The following is a 22688-nucleotide window of genomic DNA, read 5'->3' as shown; positions in this document are numbered from 1 at the left end:
CCCTTGAGAGCAGTTTTGCTTTGCAAGTCCCTCTGCATCTCTCTCCCATGGCAGACCCTGACATTTCCCCCCTTCCCAGCACAACCCAACCCAGCCCCAGCCTGTTTTGTTTTGGTTTTTTAAGTGACTGGTGGTTGCTGGTGGTGCATCCACCCTCTGTTCAGCAGATTGCAATGTGCTGTCATGGAAATGATCCCTCCCTGAGCAGGATTTGCTTTTGCCACCCCAGTCAGAGTGAGGGTCTTGCTTGTAGGGAAGCTGCTGCCTCTCCAGCCACGCCAGAGGTTGGGATGGATCATAGGACACTCCATGCTCTGACTGTAAAAGCTGGGAGGTGCGTGGGCTGTGCAGCCACCTCTGTGTCTGCAGAAAGCTCTTCTTTCCTCAGATGTTTACCTAAAAGTCTTTTAAGGAAACCAGGGAGCTCTTTTTTCCCCAGGACGCAGCGGATCTGCCAGGCTCAGCCACGCAGCCTTTTGCTCCACATGGGTTCACCACCCTGCCTGCATTTAATGAGCATCCTCAGATGCCACCACAAGGGTTTTTCCCCAACGTGTCCTTGTTGAGTTAATTGTTAGGATTAGAGTCACCTCAGGGGAACAGCTCTGCGTGCAAGCACAGAGCTTTGGTGTCCCCTCTCTAGCACGCTCGCTCACTTTGCTTCGTCACAAAAGGTTTTTATTTCCTCCCTTTCTTCCTCCCAGCTGATGTGCTCAGCCCTGAAAAAAAATCAGTGGTAAAACATTGCCAAAAGCACAGCACCCTATGGACCCCCACCTTGAGCCATGAGTGGGGCTGGAAATTGGGGCTGAGGAATATGGGATCCAATATACCAGCCTTGCACTTTCAGATCAATGCAGGAACTGCTCTGGGGAAGGGAAGAAAGAGGCTCAGTCCATCCCCTGCCTCTCTCCTCCCCTTCCCAGGGCTGGATGAGACCCCAGACAAGCTCCATTCACACCAACCCCTTTTTCCTAGCGCATCACTAAACCCCCAGATCCACCCCATCTGCTACTGCTTTGGGGTCAGTGTTCCCCTAGAGCCATCAGCTTGGGAACCTCCTCCTTGCCAAATGTGAAGCAAGGAATCTGGTGCTGGAAATGGCATCAGCAAAGGCAAAAAGCCTCTTGCCCAGCAGTGAACTCACCCTGCAGAGTGCAGACAGCTCATACTTTGTGCTCTTTCATGGAAAAGTCAAGTTCTGCTAAAAGCTTTCTTGTGCCAAAGCTGGGGGTTGGTCAGCAGGGGAGTGGTGAAGCCTCAAAGCTTAGGCTGGGGAAGGAGCATAAACACACACACACACACACACACACACACAAGATTAATTCTATCAACTACAAAAATAGTGGCTATTTTAAGACTGATGCTTGAGTGATCTGACTCAGTCAGAAAAAGAGCCAAAGAAATTATTGGCATCGGAGCTGGCTGCTCCACCAGACAAGTCGTGGTCACAGCTGGCAAAGAAAGCCAGCAAAGTAGTTGTTTTTTTCCAGCTTTAAAAAAAAAAAAGAAAAAAAATGGGAAAGAAAAGGAAAAAAAGAAAAAGAAAAAAAAAAGAAAAAGAGAGCAATTTCAACATCCTGGTACACCAGACACAAACAGGGACTGCAGGAACATCAGCTGGTTCTGGGGACATCTCTTTCCTGCCTCGGCTTCTCAGGCATCACCCTGATCTAGGTTACAACAATTTTACATGCCTGTATGATTTCAAGACTGTGGGCAGCTTTAAATAGGATTTCAGAGCTTTGAGGTCACCAACCAGAGCATTCCTGAAGCTCTTCTAAGCTTGACAAGATGCTGCTCTTGCTTCACCCCTGGTTTCACTGCAGGCCACCAGGAGCACCGAGTGCTGGCAGCTACTGCCCTAACAGTTTTGATAGCTGAGCTATGTTCAGCTAAGTAAGAAACCCTCAGAAATGGAGATTTATAACCCAAAACACCCTGATGGCTCCAACTCCAGCAGCCTCACTGGCTGACACAGTTAGAAATTACTTCCAGCCAGCAGAGCAGTTTATTGCCAGCACATCGCACGGGAAAACACAACCGAAACCAAACTGTTTGGGGTAAAGTGGCAGCAGAAACAGGGCCCTGCTGGCTCTGTCCTGAGGAGACAGAATTGCAGATGTTGAAAGAGCTCCCAAACCCAGAGGAAAGGCCTGGGAATCAAACATCCCAGGCTGCAGGACCTGCTGTCTGTCAAGGCTGATGCGTTGCGCGTTGCCGTTGGTTACGCTGGGAATTGCTCTGTTCAATTTGAGTGTCTATCCTTAAAGATTGCCTTCCCTTCCCAGCCTCTGGGGCTGCAATTCTAATGGGGGAACCTGGGAAAGGTGGCTGAACACCTGGGCTTTTCCCCTTGTGCCATCACAGCTGGCTGAGACCAACCCAGGCAGGAGGAGGTGTTGCCATGGGTGGCACATCACAAATCCCAGCTGGCAACTGGGAAACCACCACCTTCTGCTGCTCCTGCAGCATGGGAACCACAAGGCTCAACTTCAGCCTTCAAAACAAGGCTTGAGCCCAGAAAACCAGCAGCACGTTTGTTCAGGGACAGAAAATAATAATAATAAAAAAAAGAGTCCTGGTAACAAGAAGCGAGGGAGCGCTGCGCGGTTGTGTCTGCAGGAGATAAGATCAGAGGCACGGAGGCAGCAGCAGCTTTAGCAGAAAAGACACCCTGCAGGATCCACCCGAGCTGAAGGAGGGGCTGGATGCACTCTGCAAGGTTATTTGAGCACCCTTCACTAGTGCTCCACCAGATATTTTTTAGTTTTACTCCAGAACCAACCAACCAACTCTTTGAGACAAGTATCTAAAATGCCAAGATTGGGATTAGAATCAGAGTAGTGTTTTTTAATTTTTTTTTTTTTTAATATATACATGTATACATAAGAACCTTCAAAAGAAAAGGATGGCATGCAGCTATCAGCTCTCTGCTTTCCTGCCCAAATCTTGGCTCTGAAGGCAGCTCAGGGCTGGGGTCCATTTGATGCTGAGCTCTGGCAGGGGTTGCAGGGCTGTGGTGATGCTCACAGCAGGAGCCAGCCAGCACTCAGCCTCTTCCAAAGATAACTCCTGAGTCATGTAAGATTGCCAGGTTCTGGGAGCAGGGAGCCTGCTTGCTGCCAGGGCTGCTCACTGCTGACCTGCTCTGCTTTTCAGATAAGACAGAAACCACTCCAGCAAACTTCACAAGCAACCTGTGCTGTCAGCAGTGGGGGTTGTCCAACCAAACCCTGCCTTGCAATCATTAAAAAGACAAAAAATAAAACCCACGACACAAAAAAACCCCCAACAACAGAACCAACCAACCAAAAAGCCAACCAAACCCACTCAATACATACAAAATCACCTCATACCTATTTTTCAAATTTCATCTCAGGAAGAGGCTGAACTGTTGTCTCCCAGGAGGCTGCTCTGATTCATGGCAAGATGGGGGCATTGTGTGCTTGGTAAATCCCAGTAAATATTTCTGCTCAGTTTTCCTAACAACAGCTGAAAACCTGACTGACCAGGAATACAGATGAGGGCACACGTGTACCTGCTGCTTTTTCACTTGGTACTTTAATGCTCCTCAAGCTCACTCAAGGCATCTCCAAGGTTTAAACAGTGAAACAAAACGAACCCCCAAACCAGAAACTCTGGAATTCACTTCACACAGGGATAAACCAATGGAAAAATCCTGAGTCAGGGATTTCACCCAGCTCACAGCCCACAAGGGGTTGTTCCCTCCAGGATATTTAGCAGTGATTTGCCCAGCCTGGTGTTGATTATCTAAAGCAAAAGAGAACTGCAGCAGTTCCTTCAGAGAGACTGCAGGCAAAGCCATCTCATTGGCAAAAGCTTTTTCCTTAACATCTCATTCTCTGCTCTCATTTCTTCTCACCTCTCCACAGCTCAGGCCTGATTAATTCCCCACTCATTTCTGCAGTTCCCCCCCTGCAGCCATTTTGCAGTGTGCTACATCTTCTTGGCTCTCTTTAATCATCACTTAGTCAGGTTTACAGCTTTAATTCTTCTCATCTTGTCACTGCCCCTTTCTCTCTCTCTCTCCTCTCAGTGGCTGCTCCTGTGCTTTGGAGCTCCTCCTGTGAGATCCATCCCAATTGGAAGAAGTTGGGCTTCTCCTAGGAGCTGGAAACCAAAACTTCCCAGCTGGGCCAGGTCTGGGATGCTTTCTGCCTTCCCAGAGCTCCTGCAGAACCCAACACCCACAGCAGTCCCTGCAGCCAGCAGTGTGGGCACACATTTTGGGGGTATTAGGCTGCCAAGGGGATGCTGTGCTCCTCTAGAAAAACTACTCAGGCCTGAAGACAATATTAGATCAGAAACCCAGAAGAGTGTCCTCAGGGACCAAAAAAATAAATACCCTTATTTTTACCTTTGCCCTGTTGATGGCTCCTGCTTCACTGGGACTCTCTTGCCAAGCTCAGTGCCATCATCCCAAGAGGGAGCAGGAAAAGAAGTTCCAAGCCATCTCCTCCATTCTGCTCTGTAACAGCCTCACCTCACACTCCTGTTTATTCCTTTCCAGCAACACCAGAGCCATCTCATGCATTATGTCTCAGCCACCCCACTCAAAATATTGCAGTGGGGAGAAGAGTCACGAGAAAAGGGGTGTCACCCCAACTCAGTATTTTCCACGGATGAGAGAGAAGAAAGGGAAAACTTGCATTTGTTACTACTTAAGACACATGAAAGCCCTTGGCTCCTGGCTGAGGAGCCCAGCATCAGGATCAGCTGTGCCAATACAAGCCGTGTTATTACCTCTTCTGTACAAAGCAATTTATTTTTATTGACCATTCATTCTACAGGGCACCACAACACACTCCTGCTCATTAGAGTCTGTCACTCAGAAGGCAAAGGGAGGTAAAAGCAAGATTTAAAGAGAAGGAAGCTCCTTGCAGTCATAAAGACAATCTTGCTACAGCAAGGACAGTGACAGCAGGCAGCTGGGACTGCAACAAGGAGCAGAAAATGATCAAGCAGCAGCTCAGAATTTCAGACACTGGAAGAAAATCCTTCAAGCAAGTAGAACAATTTACCTCCCCTGGGCAGGAAAACACCTCCAAGCTTGCAACCCAACACAGCACACTGAGGAAAGCTTTGTTAGGGCTCTGGTTTTTATCCTCTCCTTTCTCTAAGTCTACCAGGCAATCTCTGCTTGGGACAGACCTTAAATACCAGGAGCTCTGCTGCAGTCAGGGGCTCTCTCTTTTTGTCTCTTCCTGGAGAGGACAGTCAGATATCAAGATTTTTTCCCCACAAACCCTACAATTAGCCTCAATCTAAGTGAGCCTTTCCACAACCCAGTCCCACTTCACACCCCCATCTCCTAATATTTCACTTTTCTTTACAGCTGAGCCTTTTTTTTTTTTTCCCCACTGGAGCACTGGGCACTTCCAGCAGGGATGAGTTGGGCTGCTGGGATGTTTTAAGGTCCAACAGACATTAGAGGGAAAATGCAGAGGATTTCAGCTTGGAGAAACTAAACATCCCAGAACTACCTGCACGACACAGCTGGAGGCTACCCCAGTGCATGTGGAGTTTGTTTTATTCCACAGTAGGGTAATTATTAAGACCCAAACCATGTATTTTTCATAGCTTAATTTCCTGGTACACCCCCACCCACCCAAAGGTTTCAGGTAACACAGAAGTGGCTGCTTGGGACATGCAGGGTACAGAACACAGGCTGGTTTTGGCATTGCCCCTTTGAGGTAGGCTGAGGACTACAGGTTGAACCATAAGAAACATTTTATGATGAAGGATGGATGCTTTTGAGGGGCAGGGGATGAGCACTTCATGGAAATACTTTGCCCTCCTCATCCCTACCAACCCAACCAGTTTGCAGAACTGAAATGCATGGTTGGATCCTGGTAGGATCCAGAGAACAGGAAGAGAACAGCTTCTAAAGTCCCAAATCAGCCTCAAACAAACAGGTCAAGAACCTGTCTCTGATATTAAGGTAGGTACACAAAGGATATTACTTGATATAAAGAATATTACCTGAAATACAGGGGGTTTACCCTTGATTTATCTCTGGTCTCCAGTGTTTAAAGGACCAGCTCCTTGTCCTCCCTTAGAAGAACCTCTGGACCAAGGAGACCAAACCTTGACCAGAAGCCCTGGATGAACCCCCCTGCCTGGGAGAAACAGGGAGGTAAAAACCCACTTCCATTCAGAGGAGCCACAGACACCAGTGCAGAAATCCAATTTCCAAAGCTAAGAGAGGAGGAAGGCAACTGCAAACACAGCTGTGGCACATGGAGGACCTGCAGCTAGAAGCAGAAAATGAGATGCATTAAACTTCTTTCTGGTCAATCTTTATTTTACACTTTTGCATCACAGCAGGGAAAGCAAGTTACAGAGACCATCCTGATTTGTATCTGCCTTGCCTCTCTTCAAACACTGTTTGCTGTTCTTTTAATAAAGTTTAAAAAAAAAATAAACTGAAAAAATCCATTTGTACATCTGAACATGAACTGAGGAATAAGGTATCTACAGGTCACCAAAAACCTTGGAACTGGACTTTGCTGTACAGGAAAGTCTTTTTCAGTTCTTTGGGAGGTCATTTACTAAATGAATTCAGAGCTACATTGTACAAGGTGGCCTAAAGCTGCTTAATGACACAAGAGGATCTAGAATTAATTATTAATAGTTACTAAAGGGAAGCTATTTAGACCCATACTCTGTTTTGACAGAACAGGTACCAGCCCAATGCACCAGTATCCTAGCTACAAGGCTGCTTCTGAGAATGTGGAGCTGGGGCTCTACTTTATTACCCAGAGAGCAGAACACCAAGTGAAATCCCACAGGGCAGTATTTATTAAGAACTGTCCTTTCTACAGGATTGCTGCAATCAAAACATAAATGGATTCTTGAGCCAGTCAACCTACAAGGAGTGACTTTTCTCAGCCACTTTCTGCCAGTACCATCACTTTACACATTTAATATCTATTTTTCTTAAATCCTGTTCCAGCCACTTGCAAGTGCAGAGTTCTTGTAGGATCATTGCTAGATCCAAGTCACAAACTGCAAGAGGGAAAAAAAACCCAACTCACAGCTTCCCAATATTGCTAAGTGAAAGTGATTAATAAGCCCAAAGCAGCATCACCCCCAGTGGCAACATTAAAAGCCAGATTAATCTGATTTACAACAATGTTTTCCAGCAAATCAACCCCAGGGAACACAAACATTGGTCAAGGTCTTTGGGCAGCACCACCTGGGTTTCCATGAACCAGGGTTACTGGAGTTACACTCAAGGTAACAGGTTTTAAACAAAGTGTTTCCAATCTCTGTCCCTCCCATCCACAGCTCCAGGCTCCTTTTCCAAAGGTGAAACACAGGTAAAATAAAACATTTGCTTTAAAATAACAGCAGTCTGCACTCCTGAGAGATCAAACTGGAGGAAACAAACCAGGCAGACTGGAGAAAGAAGGGCTGCTTCCTTTTCCTCAGTACCTGTTCTCACAACTCTGACTTTGCTCCTGGAATGTTTTGTGCCCAGAGGCAATTGCCAATGTGTTTTTCCATGGGAACCTTCCAAGTGTTTTCCATCACACTGTTGTGACAGTAATCACCATTGCTCTGGCAACTGCTGTATCCTGAGCATCTCACCCTGGAATAGCTTTAGAGCTGAAGAGTTTGGAGTGCTACCCCCCCCTTGTTTTCATCATCCTGAGAACATGTTACCTGAAACTGTCCAGAATAATTCAGATAACTTCTCATCCTGCCTGCTGCCTGGGTGACAGTGATGACAGCTGAGGTTTCACTACCTTGCATCCAGGAATGTTTTGCTTCCCTAAGACTGGTTCTCTTCCCAGCAGTGCATTTCCACCCCAGGGAGCACCTCCAGCTCCAGAGTGGATCAGGTCCATCTCAGACAGATGCCTGCTTCAAGGAGGGTGGAACAAAAGAGCTTTTAGGGGTTTATATGCACCAGGAATTCTAAACTGTGTAACTACTTACATGCTTGGTTTTAGACTGCCACCCTTTTCCAGGTCAGAGTGGAGTTTTAGCTGTTGAAACACAGATTTCTCAGAGTTGCCTTGCAGGGATGTTGCTGAAAAGGTTCTTCAGGTACATAAGCAATGAGCAGAACCAGCAGAAAAATCCTGGCCCATTGTTTTTAACAGGAGAGGTGACTTAGTCACCAACAGTGCCAAAAAGGCAGAAGTTCTCAAACACTTTCACCTGTCCTAAGCCTTTGTCACTTTACTTGTCACTGGGCAGATATTTCTCTGCTCTAAGAGAAGCAAACTGTAAAGATAAAAAAAAAAGACTAACATGCTAAAAAACTTCCATTGGACTTGCACCAAAAGTGAGTGATGAGGCCATGCCCTTTCATGGCCAGCAGGAATGTTGCAGTGCTTAAGGATCCGTGGATGCACACTCCTGGGAGAGAGTCCACTGAGCTAAGAAAAAACAAATCTCCCCCCTTCCTAGCTCCAAGACAAAATGCTGCAATGCAGCAAATTTTTACAACATGCTCCCAGGGTATGCTAGCATGGAAATCCAGGAACAGGGCACTCAGCTGGAGAGAAAGCCTGAGCAGTGCCCTGCACAGCCCAGAACATGAAAGAGCATCCTAACAGGACAGCACGGGGCTCCCTCAACCCAAACAGCACCATTCTGAGCAAGCAGCAGGAATGTTCCAGCTGACCCCATTATGTCTTCCTTTCTTTTAGCACCTCTCTTAAGGAACCATCAAGGAAAACATTTTCATGCCTGAAGAATGCAAGAGTCTGGCAGCTGCAGTGCCAAAGGAAGCTTCCAATGGAAGACAGCTTGAGGAACAGTCAGAGCAGGGAGTGCAGCAGCAGCAGGGATTTATTAGGGCACAGCCTGCATCACAACTCAACCCATCTCATTTTTGTCTGCAGAGGGTGGTGAATGGACTCCCAGCACTGGGGCTGAACCACTCCAGCCCTGCCCTGCCAGGATTCCTGGATTTTACACCCCTGGGCACTTGCAGGGAAAGGGAGTTGCTCCCTTCAGGAAAAGGCAGCAGGAAGGCTGTGTTCTCACCTGATCCATAAACCACAAGCAGTCCTTCTGTTTTGCCTCCCTCTGAACAAAGCTTCCTCCCAGCAGCTGAAAGGCAAAGGCTGGGATTATCCTGCCTGGAAAGCTCCAAGCTGCAGCTTTTCACTCCCAACCCAGTCATGCAGATGTGGGGTCATCTCCTGGGGGAGGGAATTCCCTCCCTTTGATGCTCTGCAGTGCAGCACAGGCTGTGCTGGGGGAGAAACTCAGCTGCACCCATCCTCACCACCCCCCAACATCCCAGCCACCATCCAAACCCTGCAAGACCTTTTTCAACCTGCTCTGAGGAATTCCACCAGTAGGAATTCACTTTGGAAATGGCTTCAGTCAGAACCTTCCATAAATGGGTTTTTTTTCTGGTTTTTTGACCACATTCACCTTCTTTACTACTGTTTTTGTCTGAGCAGTGCCTGTTGGGCTGCTGGGGAGCATCCTGCACCAAGTGCTGGCTGAAGTTGGATTAGAGCTGACTGCTGAGGATTAGGTCTGAACTTGGAGCCCAAGAACTCTTCTCAAAACACTTCCAGAGCTCTTGCCATGGCTATTCATGCCAAGGCAAAAAGAAATTACCCGTGGTTTTTTTGGCTTTTGACTAGGCAGAGAAACCTACATCCTACAGAACTTCAGCAAAAGTGCATATTAAAAAAAAAAAAAAAAAAAAAAAAGAAACCTGAGGCTAAGGTAAAGCACTTGCCAAATCAGCAGCTTCACTGATGCTGATATGGAATGGGCAATCAGCTCAGCCCACCCTGGGATCCCAGCACAGCCCCTCCTGGATTTGGGTGAAGCACCACAGCCATCAGAATTCCACTTCCCATTTGCAAGTGGTGTAACAGGTCCCCAAGACAGCATCTTGTCTGCACTGACACTGTCCTCTCTCTTCTGTTTCTGAGAGAGAATCTTTATCCCTAACACAGATCTCTGTGGCAAAAGACTTTCAGCCTCCACTGAACTGGTCTGACCAAAAGTTTATAGCCTCTGAGTAGCCCTTTGGGTGCAGACAGGGACATTTCCACAGGGATGGAGTAACCATGCAGAGTGGGAGGATGGGTTTCTCAGGTATTGTATCTAAGTGTACAATAAGCTGGGACTGCCTCTGTTTGTTTCTAGTCCAATTTCTCCCACTTCAACTACTAAATCTGCAGCAGATTTCTTCATAGAGAGCATCTAAAAGACCCCTGGGTCACCTAAAAACCTTTCTAATGGTTCTCTAAAACCAATCTTTGCAAGACAATGATAGGAAAAGCCAAACCATCACTGCTGTGATTTCTATGCAGTTACAGCTGAGGAGAAAACCAGAAGAGAACTCTGTACCTAGAGGGTTATTATCAGGCTTTAGCTGAGGAAAAACCAGTTCCAGGGATGAAAGCAGGCAGATTGATTTCTACCATTTCCATGATATGCAGAACCAACACCTGAGAAAAGAAGTGGCAACCAGAGAAAACAATGCTGCTCTTCAAACAGCAAGTTTTGGTACAGACTGCTCATTTCAGAGCTCTGCTACTCCTCTTCAAGACCATAGAAGAAATGGTTCAAGGTTCTAAAGAAAATCCCTCTTCTAAACTTAAAGAATGAAAAAAACCAAGTGGCTAAAAGTCCTCTAATCAGTTGTACCCCAGAGGTTCAGCCCCTTTGGTCAAGAAAGGAGTTCCTAAATGAGGATGTAGAAGACTCTGGCACATCTGAAGCTCTGGGATGATGCCTCTCTCTGTCACCCTGACACAAGCACTTTGCTCAGCAGCACCATATGTCAGTGTCTCTACAGGGGTATTAAGGCTTCAGTGGGTCAATGAGTTATATTCTGTTTTCCTTAATGCTTATCCTCATTACATCAGTGAGCCACTTCCATCCTCCCCCAAATTAACAATCATTTGCTATGACTTAACTGCTGCAGCTGTGGCCACCAGCTTGTGTCACTAACAATACCAGAGTGGTAGAGATAAAACACACATGGCATTTGTAACATGTCCCTAAAAACTGCTTGCTAAGTTTGCAGCAAATACTTAAGACTTGTGTATTCCCCTGCACTGAGTGTTCTGGTCATGATCTTCTCCTTTCCTGTCAAAAAAATTTAAAAAATCAAACCAAAAAAGCCCCCTAAACATTTAGGACTGGGAGCCATGGTTACCTGGTTTTAACAGCAAAACCATTTTGATCAGTTCAGCTCATCTTAAAACAGCAATCAATCATTAAACATACATAACCACAGGGGCCAAGTAACTCAGGGTAATGGTAAACCAGAGATATGCTAAGACAAATTACTGGAGATTCTGGTACTGTTTATACTGGAGCAGGAAGGAGTGTCTTCTGAAATACCTTGAAATTATTTTTAGAAAGCAGATCAAAGTGCTCTGGGCCACAGTTTGAAATGAAATATTTAAGCTAGCATGGCAGATCCCTAAAAAGCAAGCATCAGTCATACACCTCTTGAGTACTTCGTGTCACGTGGGTGCAAATCAAGAGCAATTCCATGAAGAGGGGAGAACTTGCACAAATGCTTATTGCACTACAGGCTAGTGCTTTTTAATAGAGAGCTGTCACTTGTTTGTTGTGTAGCAATACATTTGAAAACCTGACACATTCAAGTGGATTCCTGCATGGCTAAAACAAGATACTTCTCAACTCTGCCATTCATCTGAGTCGTGGCACAAGTCATCTGATCCAATTCCCCGTTCAGTCTCTCAAATGACTGCAGTTATTTCTACCTGTTTGGTTTGCAATGGTTTTGTTCAAGCCAAATGGAGAGTTTATAAAAAGAAAAAAAAGAATACTTACACCTCATCTTCTCTTTGCACCTTCCAAGACACTTTGATTCCCAGCATACATGTAACAAAGCACGTGTGTGTATATAGATATGTGCATTATATAAAATATATATTTTACATACACACTACAGGTCTCTCTTCACATCAGTATTACACATTCTGAAGAATGCAACTGCAAACAATTCAGAATACCTAACTGACCCAGAAAGGGGAAAAAAAAAAACAAAAAAAAAATAAGCTACCCAAAATCTCTAGGAAAGCTTCACGCTCCTTGCAGGTACCAAGAGATCCCATTTTCTTATGATCAGAGGAATAGTTAAATTTCTGCACTGCTTTGCTCCCCCTAGACACACCCCACTCTGCAGTTTGTGTTGGGAAGTGCTAGTTGCACCCTTTCCACTGAGAGTAATATTAATAAATTAAAAAAAAGTTTCTCTGAAAGTGCTGCCTTAGTCCAGTCCATCATGCCATGCTTTCCCACTCGCCCCGGGGCTCTGCTGAACCATTCACCACTTTCTTGACCTTCTTCATGCCTTCCATTACCCCAGAAGTTGTCACCCTGGAAAAGAAGGGAAAAACAGTTGAACTTGAACTGCAATGTCCATTTCACAGGTTTGTCTTCCTGTCCCTATCAAATAATGCTTCTCAAGTGTCTCTTGACCTAAGAGTCTCCATGCAATCTTTCTCATTGCTATCATTTTACAACCAGGTGTAATCTTGGACACAAGACTGATGGACTTGAGAGCCTCAGAGCCCTCCCCATCTACTATTAAACTGAGCAATTAATATTTCCTCATACTTGAAAGAAGACAGCAGGGGTGGTTAAATTGTTAAAACAGATCATTATTTGCTGAAGTTTGAGCAGCTTAAAAAAACCCAAACCACAACAAAACATTTTGCTGTACAGCTGAACACCCTTAATTCTGTGCATTAAAGACTCTCTTCTGCATCTGCAATGCTTTGAATTGGGCCAACATTTATACAAATGCACACAAAGTGGAGAGTGCCCCAAATGAACCTTATTAGCTTAATGCACACCAGCTCTTATTAATAGGAAAATCATTCCATGAACAGAAACAAAACCAGAGAGAGAGGCAGACTGAACTGTTTATCCAGCCAGAACAGCAGCAATCCTCTCAGAACCAGCCTGGCTATCCAACAAGCTCTTCAGCCCAGCAGCTTCCTCTGTTGCTATACAAAACAGGCTATTTACATGCATGAGACATTTGCTTTATTCTTTTGCACAATATAATTCTCATTCCATACATTGGTTTGTTGTTGGTTTTTTTCCCCACAAGTGTGCTACAAAGGTTACTCTGGATGCTGAAAGAAAAAGTGCCAATAGCTCAGTCACCAGGGATGCCTGGAAGCATAGACAAAACTGTCCTGTTCAAAGCTGCTGCTGTCAGTCTCTGGGTGCCTGTTTACCATGTAAAAATCCTTTATTTGAGCAGACTAGATAACAACATTTTCATAGGATCACCCAAGAGGAGAAGCAATCTTCAGACACGTTCTGAAAATGCCCTTAGACCCATATAAGATATCAGCTTCTGTTTCATACAGTGTTAAAATAATTGACTCAAACTGGTGTGTTCAGTGATTGTCAGTGGTTTGGGCACTTCAGAGCAGGACTTGATGAGCTTGTGTGTAAGGAAACAGGGAAAGGGGTCAAAAGAATACAGAGCAAATAGCAGCTTCATTCCCTATTGAAATAAATTTTAAAAAGGAGAAAAAGTAAGCAGGTTGCTTAAAGAAGGAAGATGGAATTCATAGACAGCAAAGAGTTGCCTGGAAGAAATCACATCAAACTTATCACTGAACATGGAGATGTCATAAGATCTCCCTGCTGAGAACAGTTTTCCTCCAGTCATATAGGAAAAAAAATCTGGGGAAACATGAGCTAGACAAAACCACCAAAATAGATGCATAACTAATTGGAAAAGCATGCAGTGGGATGTACTTAATGGTTTCCTGTCAAAAATGAAAGAACATTGAGTGTGGTTCCAGAGAGGTCTGTCCTGGGTTCACTTCTGCTCAATATTTGCAGTAATTGCCTGGGTAATGGAATAGAGAACTTGCTTATTAAATCTGCAGAAGACACTAAGAGCTACATAGGTTTGAGAATAGAACTAGAACACACAAAGATTCTGACAAACTGAAGGTCTGAAAAACATGCAACAATGCAGCAAGCCAGCTACCAATTTTCCTCTTTGGAAATAACCAACCTTGTTACTACAGAATAATGGGCTGAGTTCAGGAAGGAGCTGAAGATCACAAACCAAAAATTAAATTAATAACAGCAATGCAGCAGCAGAGCTCCTGAGATATGTACCACAGGTGTTTGGCACATGCAGGACACCAAAGGAGTCCTAACACTTGACTCAGAGCCATAAGATCCCACCTGGCACCCAGTCTAGATTTAAGCACAGCACCTTAATGATACTACAAAGCCATCACACACCAAGATGAAGACAAAAGTGCTCAGGGGTTATGGCTAAGAAGGAATGATCTAATTCCACGACAGGAAAGGACAAACAGCTACATATTGAAACAGCAACCAGGTCAAGCCATGGATTTATTACCAGAGACAAGGTAGGCACAAAAGGAGTTCCCTGAACTCCCCATGCACAGTGGAATATGCTGGGGAAATCTCTGGGGTTTTTTCTTTCACCTCCACATTGCATCCAAGGTACCAAGAGATGGCTCAGTACTCAGAGGCATTTTCAGCCTTCCCCAGTGATGGATCTCAGCTCCTATGCTCCTGTTTTGTTGTTTTCACACAGATACTGGCAGCAGCCAGCTTCCCAAGCTACTGCATACAGGAGGGAAAACTTATCAGCCATTGAGCAAAAAAAGCTGATTTCTGCACAGGAGAGATGTGTTAGGTGGAGAAAATCACTTCTAAGGGAAAGCATCCTGAATCAGTCAGCCATGAAGCACAACCTGAGAGAGAGCAGAGCAAAACAATACCCCAGGACTTCAAATCTCAGCACAGAAAAGGCCTCAAAATGCAGTGAGAAACTCCAGATCCCCAGACATAAGCAAAGGTAGGTGAGTGTTACCACAACACTTCACTATATTGAGGCTGGTTTGGGTGTTAAGGAGAAACAGTCTCCAAGAAGTCAGCAAGATGGATTTACTGAACTGAGAACAAAACCATGCCTGGCTTTTCCTGGGAAGTTCCTTCTCCATCTTAACCCCACATGCAAATACATCATTCTCAGCTAAATCTGAAGAGCAGCACTTTGGTACCTCACATTTAACTCAAACTTACCAAGCTAAGGGAAATAATGAAAAAAAAAAAATCCCCAGAACTGCTTCCTTTCCCCTCCCTCACCCCACCTCATCTACTCTACCATTTATATTTTTGTGACCATGCCCCAGAAATGGCATTAACACAGGAAACCTGACAACTCTTTCAGACAAGTGTGGCTGCACCTTTTCAAACAGACTTTAACCCAATGTCAGCAACAAGGCCATGGACTGACAGGAGGGGCTCAAGAGGCTGCCCAGCACAGAATAGACAGAAATCCACTTTGTTGATGATGAATGGCTATTGACCCTACTTGAAAAAGAACAGCCTGGTCCTTAGTTCAAGTTTAGTTATGCTTTCCTCCCCAGCAGGAGAACTTCTGTTGAGTCTGGTGGAACTGAAGAAGTTCTGTAACATTTGTGGATGCTTTCTGCCAAGACAGAGGTGTCTCAGTTGAAAAGAGTTATTACAGAATTAAAAAAAAAAAAAAAAGCAAAGGTAAATTATTTTTGAGGGTTACTAAGGGAGGATTTGTGCCTTAATGTTGCTTCTGTCACAGAAAACTAGCCTTGGGATTTTTATTGAAATTTCAGCTTTATACAATCCCTAATATTTACATTTACTGCCAGACTGAGCTTTGTCCAGTTTGCACTGCAAGGAAACAGGCATAAACTAGAGAGCTGCACTTAACATGTCCTATTTTTTTGCTGGAAGATGAGCAAGTCTGGAAAACAGGGCTGGTGACCCCACAGCTCTCCCCTCTGTTGGCTCATAGAAATACTGAGTTGAAAGAAACTGAATGCTTTGTAAAAAACTGAATATTTTGTAAATATTTTAAAGACAAAAACCCTCTGGGAAAGCAAAGCAATCCCACAACCTGGCACTAAAAGATGGAAGAACACCACCAAGTTTCAAGTTTTCAGGCTTTTAACTTCTGCCATAGCCTCTGAAGACAAGTGGGTATTTATCACCTGAAAGACAAAACCCACTGACAAGAATTAGTCAGGATGCTGTCAGGCACTTACTCACTGGCTCAAATATGCCTTGGTATTTCTTTCCCCAGAGAAACAACATTTAATATTTATAAAAGCAAAAATAGGACCAGCAAGACCAAGTCAACAAGAAATTGAAGCCACTTCCACTGCAGTCTTTCTTCACCTGTCAGAGGATGTGGACACACTGTGCTTTTCCAATATGTGCAAAACTTCCCTGACACAGCTGGGGAAGGGAGAACAAGACACAGATTACACCCTGCCAAGTGCCCAAATGGAGGAAAACTTCTGGTGAATCAGAGGAGAAGAATTCAAGCAAAGCAAAAGGGAACAACCCATGAGGTGCAACAATGGGAACTCCCAAGGCAAAGAGCAAAATGCCTTACTAGGGAAAGGCTCACAGGGAGTTCTCATCCTCAAGTTTCTAATAATGTCTATTTCACTCTGGCAAGATGCTAAGCACTCAAGTAGTTCATTAACAAGCTTTCTCCAGCTTATTTCTGGCAGATTCTCCTAAATTTAGCAGCTTTTGCAATTTATTGAGATGACTCCATATGAAAGGTGTCATTATTAGTCCTAAAAAAACCAAGTAAAAAGTCATTAAGGATGTAATGCAAAGCTGAAATTCATTCTAACAGACAAAAATGAAAACTCAGTTCTGTACAATCACAAATCCTGACACATCTCCCAGTTCAGACAGGGCCTTCCTGATGGGGAGACTTATTTACCAGTTTCCAAACTGCACCCAGTTTCTTACATAAACCATTTAAACACTTTTAAGTGATCATGATTTTAAAGGTCTCTACCCACTAGCTGGATTCTGCCTGCAACACTAACAGATTTTCAAGACCTAAAGCAAAAAAACCACAAAAGATCCTGGAAACATCACTTTTGTAACTGGAAAAATGTGAGAAGTTAAAATCCTTGCATGACATTTCAGGTTGGATTCTACCTCAGACTTCCTTGTAGCAATTTCTCAGTAAGATCCATTTCTTCCTGAGCCACCTAAGGAGGGCAAACACCCTGACTTTGCCTTCACAATAAAAAGAAATTGGGTTTTTTTGTGGGCTTTTTTGGTTTTTTTTTTCCACCCAAAATCAGGTAAGAGGAGATGAGCCAAAGTGAAAAAAATCTCCTAGGAATGGGCTTCTGAGCCTGTACATGAATTGCAATTATGCATGAAATGGGTAGCTAAGAAAGAGATTAGGTTAGCCCTGCTCCTAAGAAGGCAACATTCTGTGGCAATTACAGCTGCATTCACCACTTCCAGCATGCTCCATTTCTCAGAGCAGCTTCTTTTATAGATTGAGAAATGCCACTCATTTTTAAAGCCTCTGAAAACCACTGCAAAGAAAATAACAGAGATGTAGGCTGAGCCCTGCTTTATAATCTCAGACTATAGGCAGCTCCTACTACATTTGTGGTGCCTAATGGTTTAGCAGCAAGGAATGGAATAGGGAAGAGTATTGGTAAAAACCCATCTTTTCAGTAAAAACTCATCTTTTCAGCTCAGTGTTACTTAAGAACTTTCCACAAGGCTGCAGGCTGAACATCAAGGTAGAAGGGACTGCACACCCTGCTCATTTATTTATATTCTGTTTGTTTATTTATATTCTATTTACTTTCTGTTCATGATGGTGCTCAGTAACAGATTAAACACAGCAGCTTTTTAACTTATTTTCATGGGCATCTTTCTGCCCCATCCAAAGCTCTACCAGTGTATTCCACACTACTGTAATATTCAGCTCCTATCCCAATTTTCTTTGTTAGTTCAACACACACCAAACAGACACTTCAGCTTTGAGTGTGTGGGCAGATCCTAATCTTTTGCAGAGAAGGATTTAGAGACAGTGTTTTGAAACATTACTTTTCTCAAATCAAGTGAAGAAGTGAAAATAGGGGGGGTGTGGGGAGGTTCTTACACAGCTTCCATCTCCAAGTCATCATCATCATCTTGAGAAAGCTGTAAATAGGGGTTGTCTGATGCTGGACGGAACTTGTACCCAGTGAGGACAAAGAAGACAAGTGTGGCCATTTCATCCAGCAGCTGCAAGTGAAAAAAACAACAAAAAAACCAGGAGATTGAACTTCAGTCCTGTCATTCTTTGTGGTCATGAAACATTTCTCCTCGCAAGGTTCAAGGTTTAATGTTCAAGAAGCTTGTGCCATAGGAGAAACAAAGCAATTCCTGTCCTCTCATCATTCATCCCAGGCTAAAGGCTGTCAAAGCCCTTTGTTCTTTTAGCTTTCCCCATCATTTTAAATACAGTTCCAGTTCCAGCCATCACTCCAGTGCTTTTAAATAACAGCAAGCCTTGGCTTTTAAATAAGGAGAAAAAAAAATCATCCCTATGTTGTTTGGTATTTTCAACAGTTAATGTATTCCAAAACTCCCTGCACAGTTACTTGGATTATATGTTAAGAAACCAAGTATTTAGAAGTCACTAGGCAAATAAAGGCTGTAGATGGAAGAAGGAAAGCTTATTTCACTGCCCTCCTGGGGCCTCAATTACACAGGGCAAACCCAACCAATTTTTTTTTTCCTCCTTTATATGTTCTTGATTAATTTCCTTCATACATTTTTAAATTGAAAGACTAAAAATCAATAATACAATTACTTTCAGGCATCTCATGTATAATCTAGCAGCCTTGGTGGACAAATATAAAAACTAAAAGTACATTCCTGCCACCTCAGGCACATCAGTGATAAAAATCAGGGGGAGAAGGAGGTGGCACTGTGCTTAAAGATGTTCTACTGCAACATGGGGAACAATTTATGGATTTATGTTTTTATGGTGCAGTTATATTTGAAGAATAATAGAAAAAAGCAAAAAGCAAAGGAATGGATGTATTTTTCTTTGCTGGCAAATACCTGGTACAGCCATTTCCACTGGAATGGAACAGCAATCTTTATGAGAATTGCAATGATCCGTGTGAAGTAAATGTAGCACACAATCTGGGAAGGAACAGGAGAAAGCACAATGAGAACAACAGCACAACCCTTATAGATTCTCTTTCCAGAAAAATAGTTCAAGCACATGCCAGACATTATGTCAGATTATGCTCTCTGATAAACATGGAAGATACAGGCTAAGGACCCTACTTCTGATTGGACATTCAAACAACTCAGGCTCTTGGTAACATATTTAAGTTCCAGCAGGAAGTGCTGTAAGTATTAGAGAATTAAAAGCTTTAAGAATCAAAACTGTAATTTATTACTCTTACCACTTAACAAATCTGAAATGAGGCTGTTGGAAATCATTAAGAAGCCCATGCTCTCCTGGGAGGTATGCTCATGGCTCCCATTGACTCCATCAGAAACTGCACACACGCATCTCAAGGCACCATTTGGTCCCAAGTTTAATTTTGAGCAAGTTTACAGCATGTTATTTGAGCCCAGCAATTCAACAGCAGCTCAAGTTGTCTCCAGAGGAAATTAGGAAGATATACAAACAGCTGGAACCAACTTAAAGAGAGACAGAAGGATACAACCACTAGGAAAAGAAGGAAAGCTGCTTTGAGGATTGTTGACCAAGCTGCCAAATGCAGCACTGAACAGAACCAGGAACACACCCCCACCACCTACAGCAGCTTCCACCCAACCCATCCAAAAACTTGAACAGTTTCTAAGTGCTCTGTATGCACAGGTACAGGTGGTTTACTTACCATAACATAGTAATGTCTGAAAAGCTTCAGCTTTGCTAGGTTAATGGCAGCTATCAAGAGAAGACAAAAGTCCATCAGACAATTAATTAAAATGAGGCAGTTTCCTTAATGCTTGCCTGTAAGGGAGGCAGAGGGTCAAAACCAGGACTCAGGTAGCCCCAGACTAGAAGGTCTGTCCCCATCAGATGCTCTGAGGAGTGCCAGCCTGGCTTGCCTGGACAACTCCTAAGCTGGAGTAAATTTTTCTCTTAAAAAAGCAACTCAGGAAGATTATTTCTACACTAAATTTTAGATGCACACACTCCACAATACAAAACCTTCCTCTGATGTTTATCTGCACAGAGCCAGCCACATGCTGTCATCTCAACCCTGCCAGAGGGCCAGGTGCCACTTGACACCACATCCTAGGAAATTCCTGCCTTTTCTAGAATATTCCCTGACTTGCTCTGTGCCTTCAGCAACAGAGATAACCACAGCTCTGGGAACCCCTGCATCCTGGTGAGGTATCTTAGCATCCTCTGTCACTTGGGGCTCAGTCAGAACTTGGAAGGGAAGTGGAAAGTCAAACTGCAGAGTTCTGACAGCAGCTCCATGTGTTTTACTCACAAAGCATGGAGCTCAGGCCCCAGGCTAACCTGCATTTATTGGGCAGATTACATCAGGGAACAGAGCAGATCTTCATGTGAACAAGCAGAGGTCACCAGCAGATGGAACAGCTGTCAGCTCTGGTTTGACAGTCAGGTTTTAGAGGCACAGCAGGATTACAAATACAGACTCCTGGTGCTTTTGTGACAACAGGAGAGGCAAAGAGCCCAAGATAAGTTGACAGCACACAGAGATGCAATTTAGAGCCAACAAACACAAGTTGCCAGCTGGAAAGTACTGCCACATACATAGTGTTATCCCCTCCAAGCCCTCAATTTTTTATTTTTTTTTTTCATCAGATGGAGAAGTGCAACACGTTGTGTTCACCTGCATTCCCTCCCAGAAATCACTCACTGCAAAAAAGCAGATTGAGCAAGAGCTAAAGTGCATATAAGGCCTTCCAAATTCACAAGAGTGCAAAATGTAGCATAACACATGAGGAAGAAAACTAATAGCTACCAAAATAATGCTTCACTTCCCCTCACAAGAACAAGGAAACTTTTCTTATAGAAAAGGAGATGCCAAATGCACCACTCCAACTGTTACAGGTTCCAACCTACATCAGTTACAGTGAAGACAGACAGCATTCTGTTACAAAGACACTTTGCATAATTCACAGATTCAGTCACTTTTTAAAACATAGCTTTAGTGTTCACAGGAACTACTGTAAGCTCTGGACACTTTGGGAGACACAAAACCCTCCTCCAGGGGATAACTGTAACAGCAGCACCTAACACAGGGCACAAACTGACTGACAGGCAAACTAAACTTAGAAGACTTTTGATTTAATCCTTCCACACATTTCCAAGCAGTATGCTTCACTTTTGACAAAGCACAGGGCATGTCAGTGAGAGAAAGCAGAACCAAAGCTAAAAAAAAGCCTTAAAAAACCCAAACAAACAAAAAAGCCCCCAAAAACCTGATTTGTGAAGGAGCAGCAGGTTTGTGTCCATGCAGCTCAAGCCTGCACTGTGCACCACTCACCTGAACACCCATCAGATTGGGCTGACTTGGTGGTCAACAAGATGGTTCTCCTGGCACTGTATTTCAGAGAGGAATTAGCTCTCAGTTTCAAGAGGATGCTCCCTTCTGGACAGCAGTAGGAAACACTGAACACAGAACAGCATCTACCTGGCAATCTGCAGCTCTGGACTCCAGAAAGCAAAGGCCAAGCTCTAAACTTGCATCTGCAGAGAACTGGCAGTGAAGCACAAAGCACTTTGCTAGGCAACAGATGGTAAAGGTTTGGACCTGCTAGGAAGAACCTAAGTAAGTCCTTGGTGGCTAAATCAGCCCTGACACACTGGTTTAGCCCCTCCTCCCTCCTTTCTGTCCCTCACACAAAGCTATTAAAAACAAAACTGTAAGGATTTTCATGGGACTAGATAGCCTAATGTTAAAAGCTTTTCATGATCCAGTTGGAGAAAGATTAAAGCATGGAAATATGCAGGAAAAGCTCATTAAATCACAAAGCAAGGAAGCAATATTGTCCTATTTAAAGGAGAGCTGCATTAAGTGTGACCACGAAGATCTTGTCACTTAGCACATCCCAGCCTGTACACAGAAGGATCTATTTTGAACTCGATGCATTCATCTTCAAGAACTGCCACCAACTGGTGCAGTGACAGGCCACAAGAATTGCCAGGCTTTGTAGTTAAAGGAACACCAACTCAACAGCTGTGATCCAACCTGCCTGTCCATCAATGCTTCACAGTCAACAACTGAGTGAGCCAGGGAATCATTTCTGTTGGATCCATGCAGAACAGAGGAGGAAAGGACAGGGAAGCCAAAGATGTGGCTGCCAACTGAAGTGTCACAATGCCACCTCTCCCAGCTGACAACACAGCTCAAGAGCTCATCTACTCAAAATAATAAGCAAAGAGTCATCCACTGGTACAATCAGACACTCAGAATGGCTGAGGACAGGCAAGAAGGGTGAAGGAAGGAAAAATAAAAGCCACCACCAAGTAGTAAGGCTGAAGAGCCATCTCTGGAAGCTGAGTTGCTTATTTATCCCAAGTTTGTGCTCTCCTCTAATGCCTCAACTTCAAGATTACTCCTCTCCACTAGCAGATGCTAAAGTCAATATTAATGCCTGGGTAGAAAATCCTGCCAGTTTCTCCCAACAGCTCAAAAAGTTCCAGCACACACTGTTCTGGAAAAAGTCTAAAATCATTGCTTGGCATCAGCAGCCTGTGAATTACTTTTTCACAGGCTGAACGTGCTCCAAACAGTAACCCTCAAATCTTGCTATGCTGGACATTAAGACTTCCAATCCCCTTAGCCAGGCAGCCCAGACACTGACAAAACCACTTGCAACTT

General features: G+C 44.1%; 1 protein-coding gene across 3 annotated transcripts in view; it reads right to left on the bottom strand.

Moving 5' to 3' along the window:
• Positions 1-5594: 5594 nt before the first annotated feature.
• Positions 5595-22688, bottom strand: part of GPR107 (G protein-coupled receptor 107) — a 39012-nt gene continuing 21918 nt past the window's right edge. For all 3 annotated transcript variants that reach the window (XM_030460999.1, XM_008491454.2, XM_030461000.1), the window contains 4 exons: positions 19722-19771; positions 18928-19011; positions 17978-18102; positions 5595-12369 (listed from right to left, as the gene is read on the bottom strand). In XM_030460999.1, coding sequence (XP_030316859.1) covers positions 12273-12369; positions 17978-18102; positions 18928-19011; positions 19722-19771 — 356 coding nt within the window. In that variant the 3' untranslated portion in view covers positions 5595-12272. The remainder of the gene's footprint in view (positions 12370-17977; positions 18103-18927; positions 19012-19721; positions 19772-22688) is intronic.

Source organism: Calypte anna, chromosome 17 (assembly GCF_003957555.1).
Source record: "Calypte anna isolate BGI_N300 chromosome 17, bCalAnn1_v1.p, whole genome shotgun sequence".
Classification (NCBI taxonomy): domain Eukaryota; kingdom Metazoa; phylum Chordata; class Aves; order Apodiformes; family Trochilidae; genus Calypte; species Calypte anna.
This window is presented reverse-complemented; position numbering and strand designations above follow the sequence as displayed.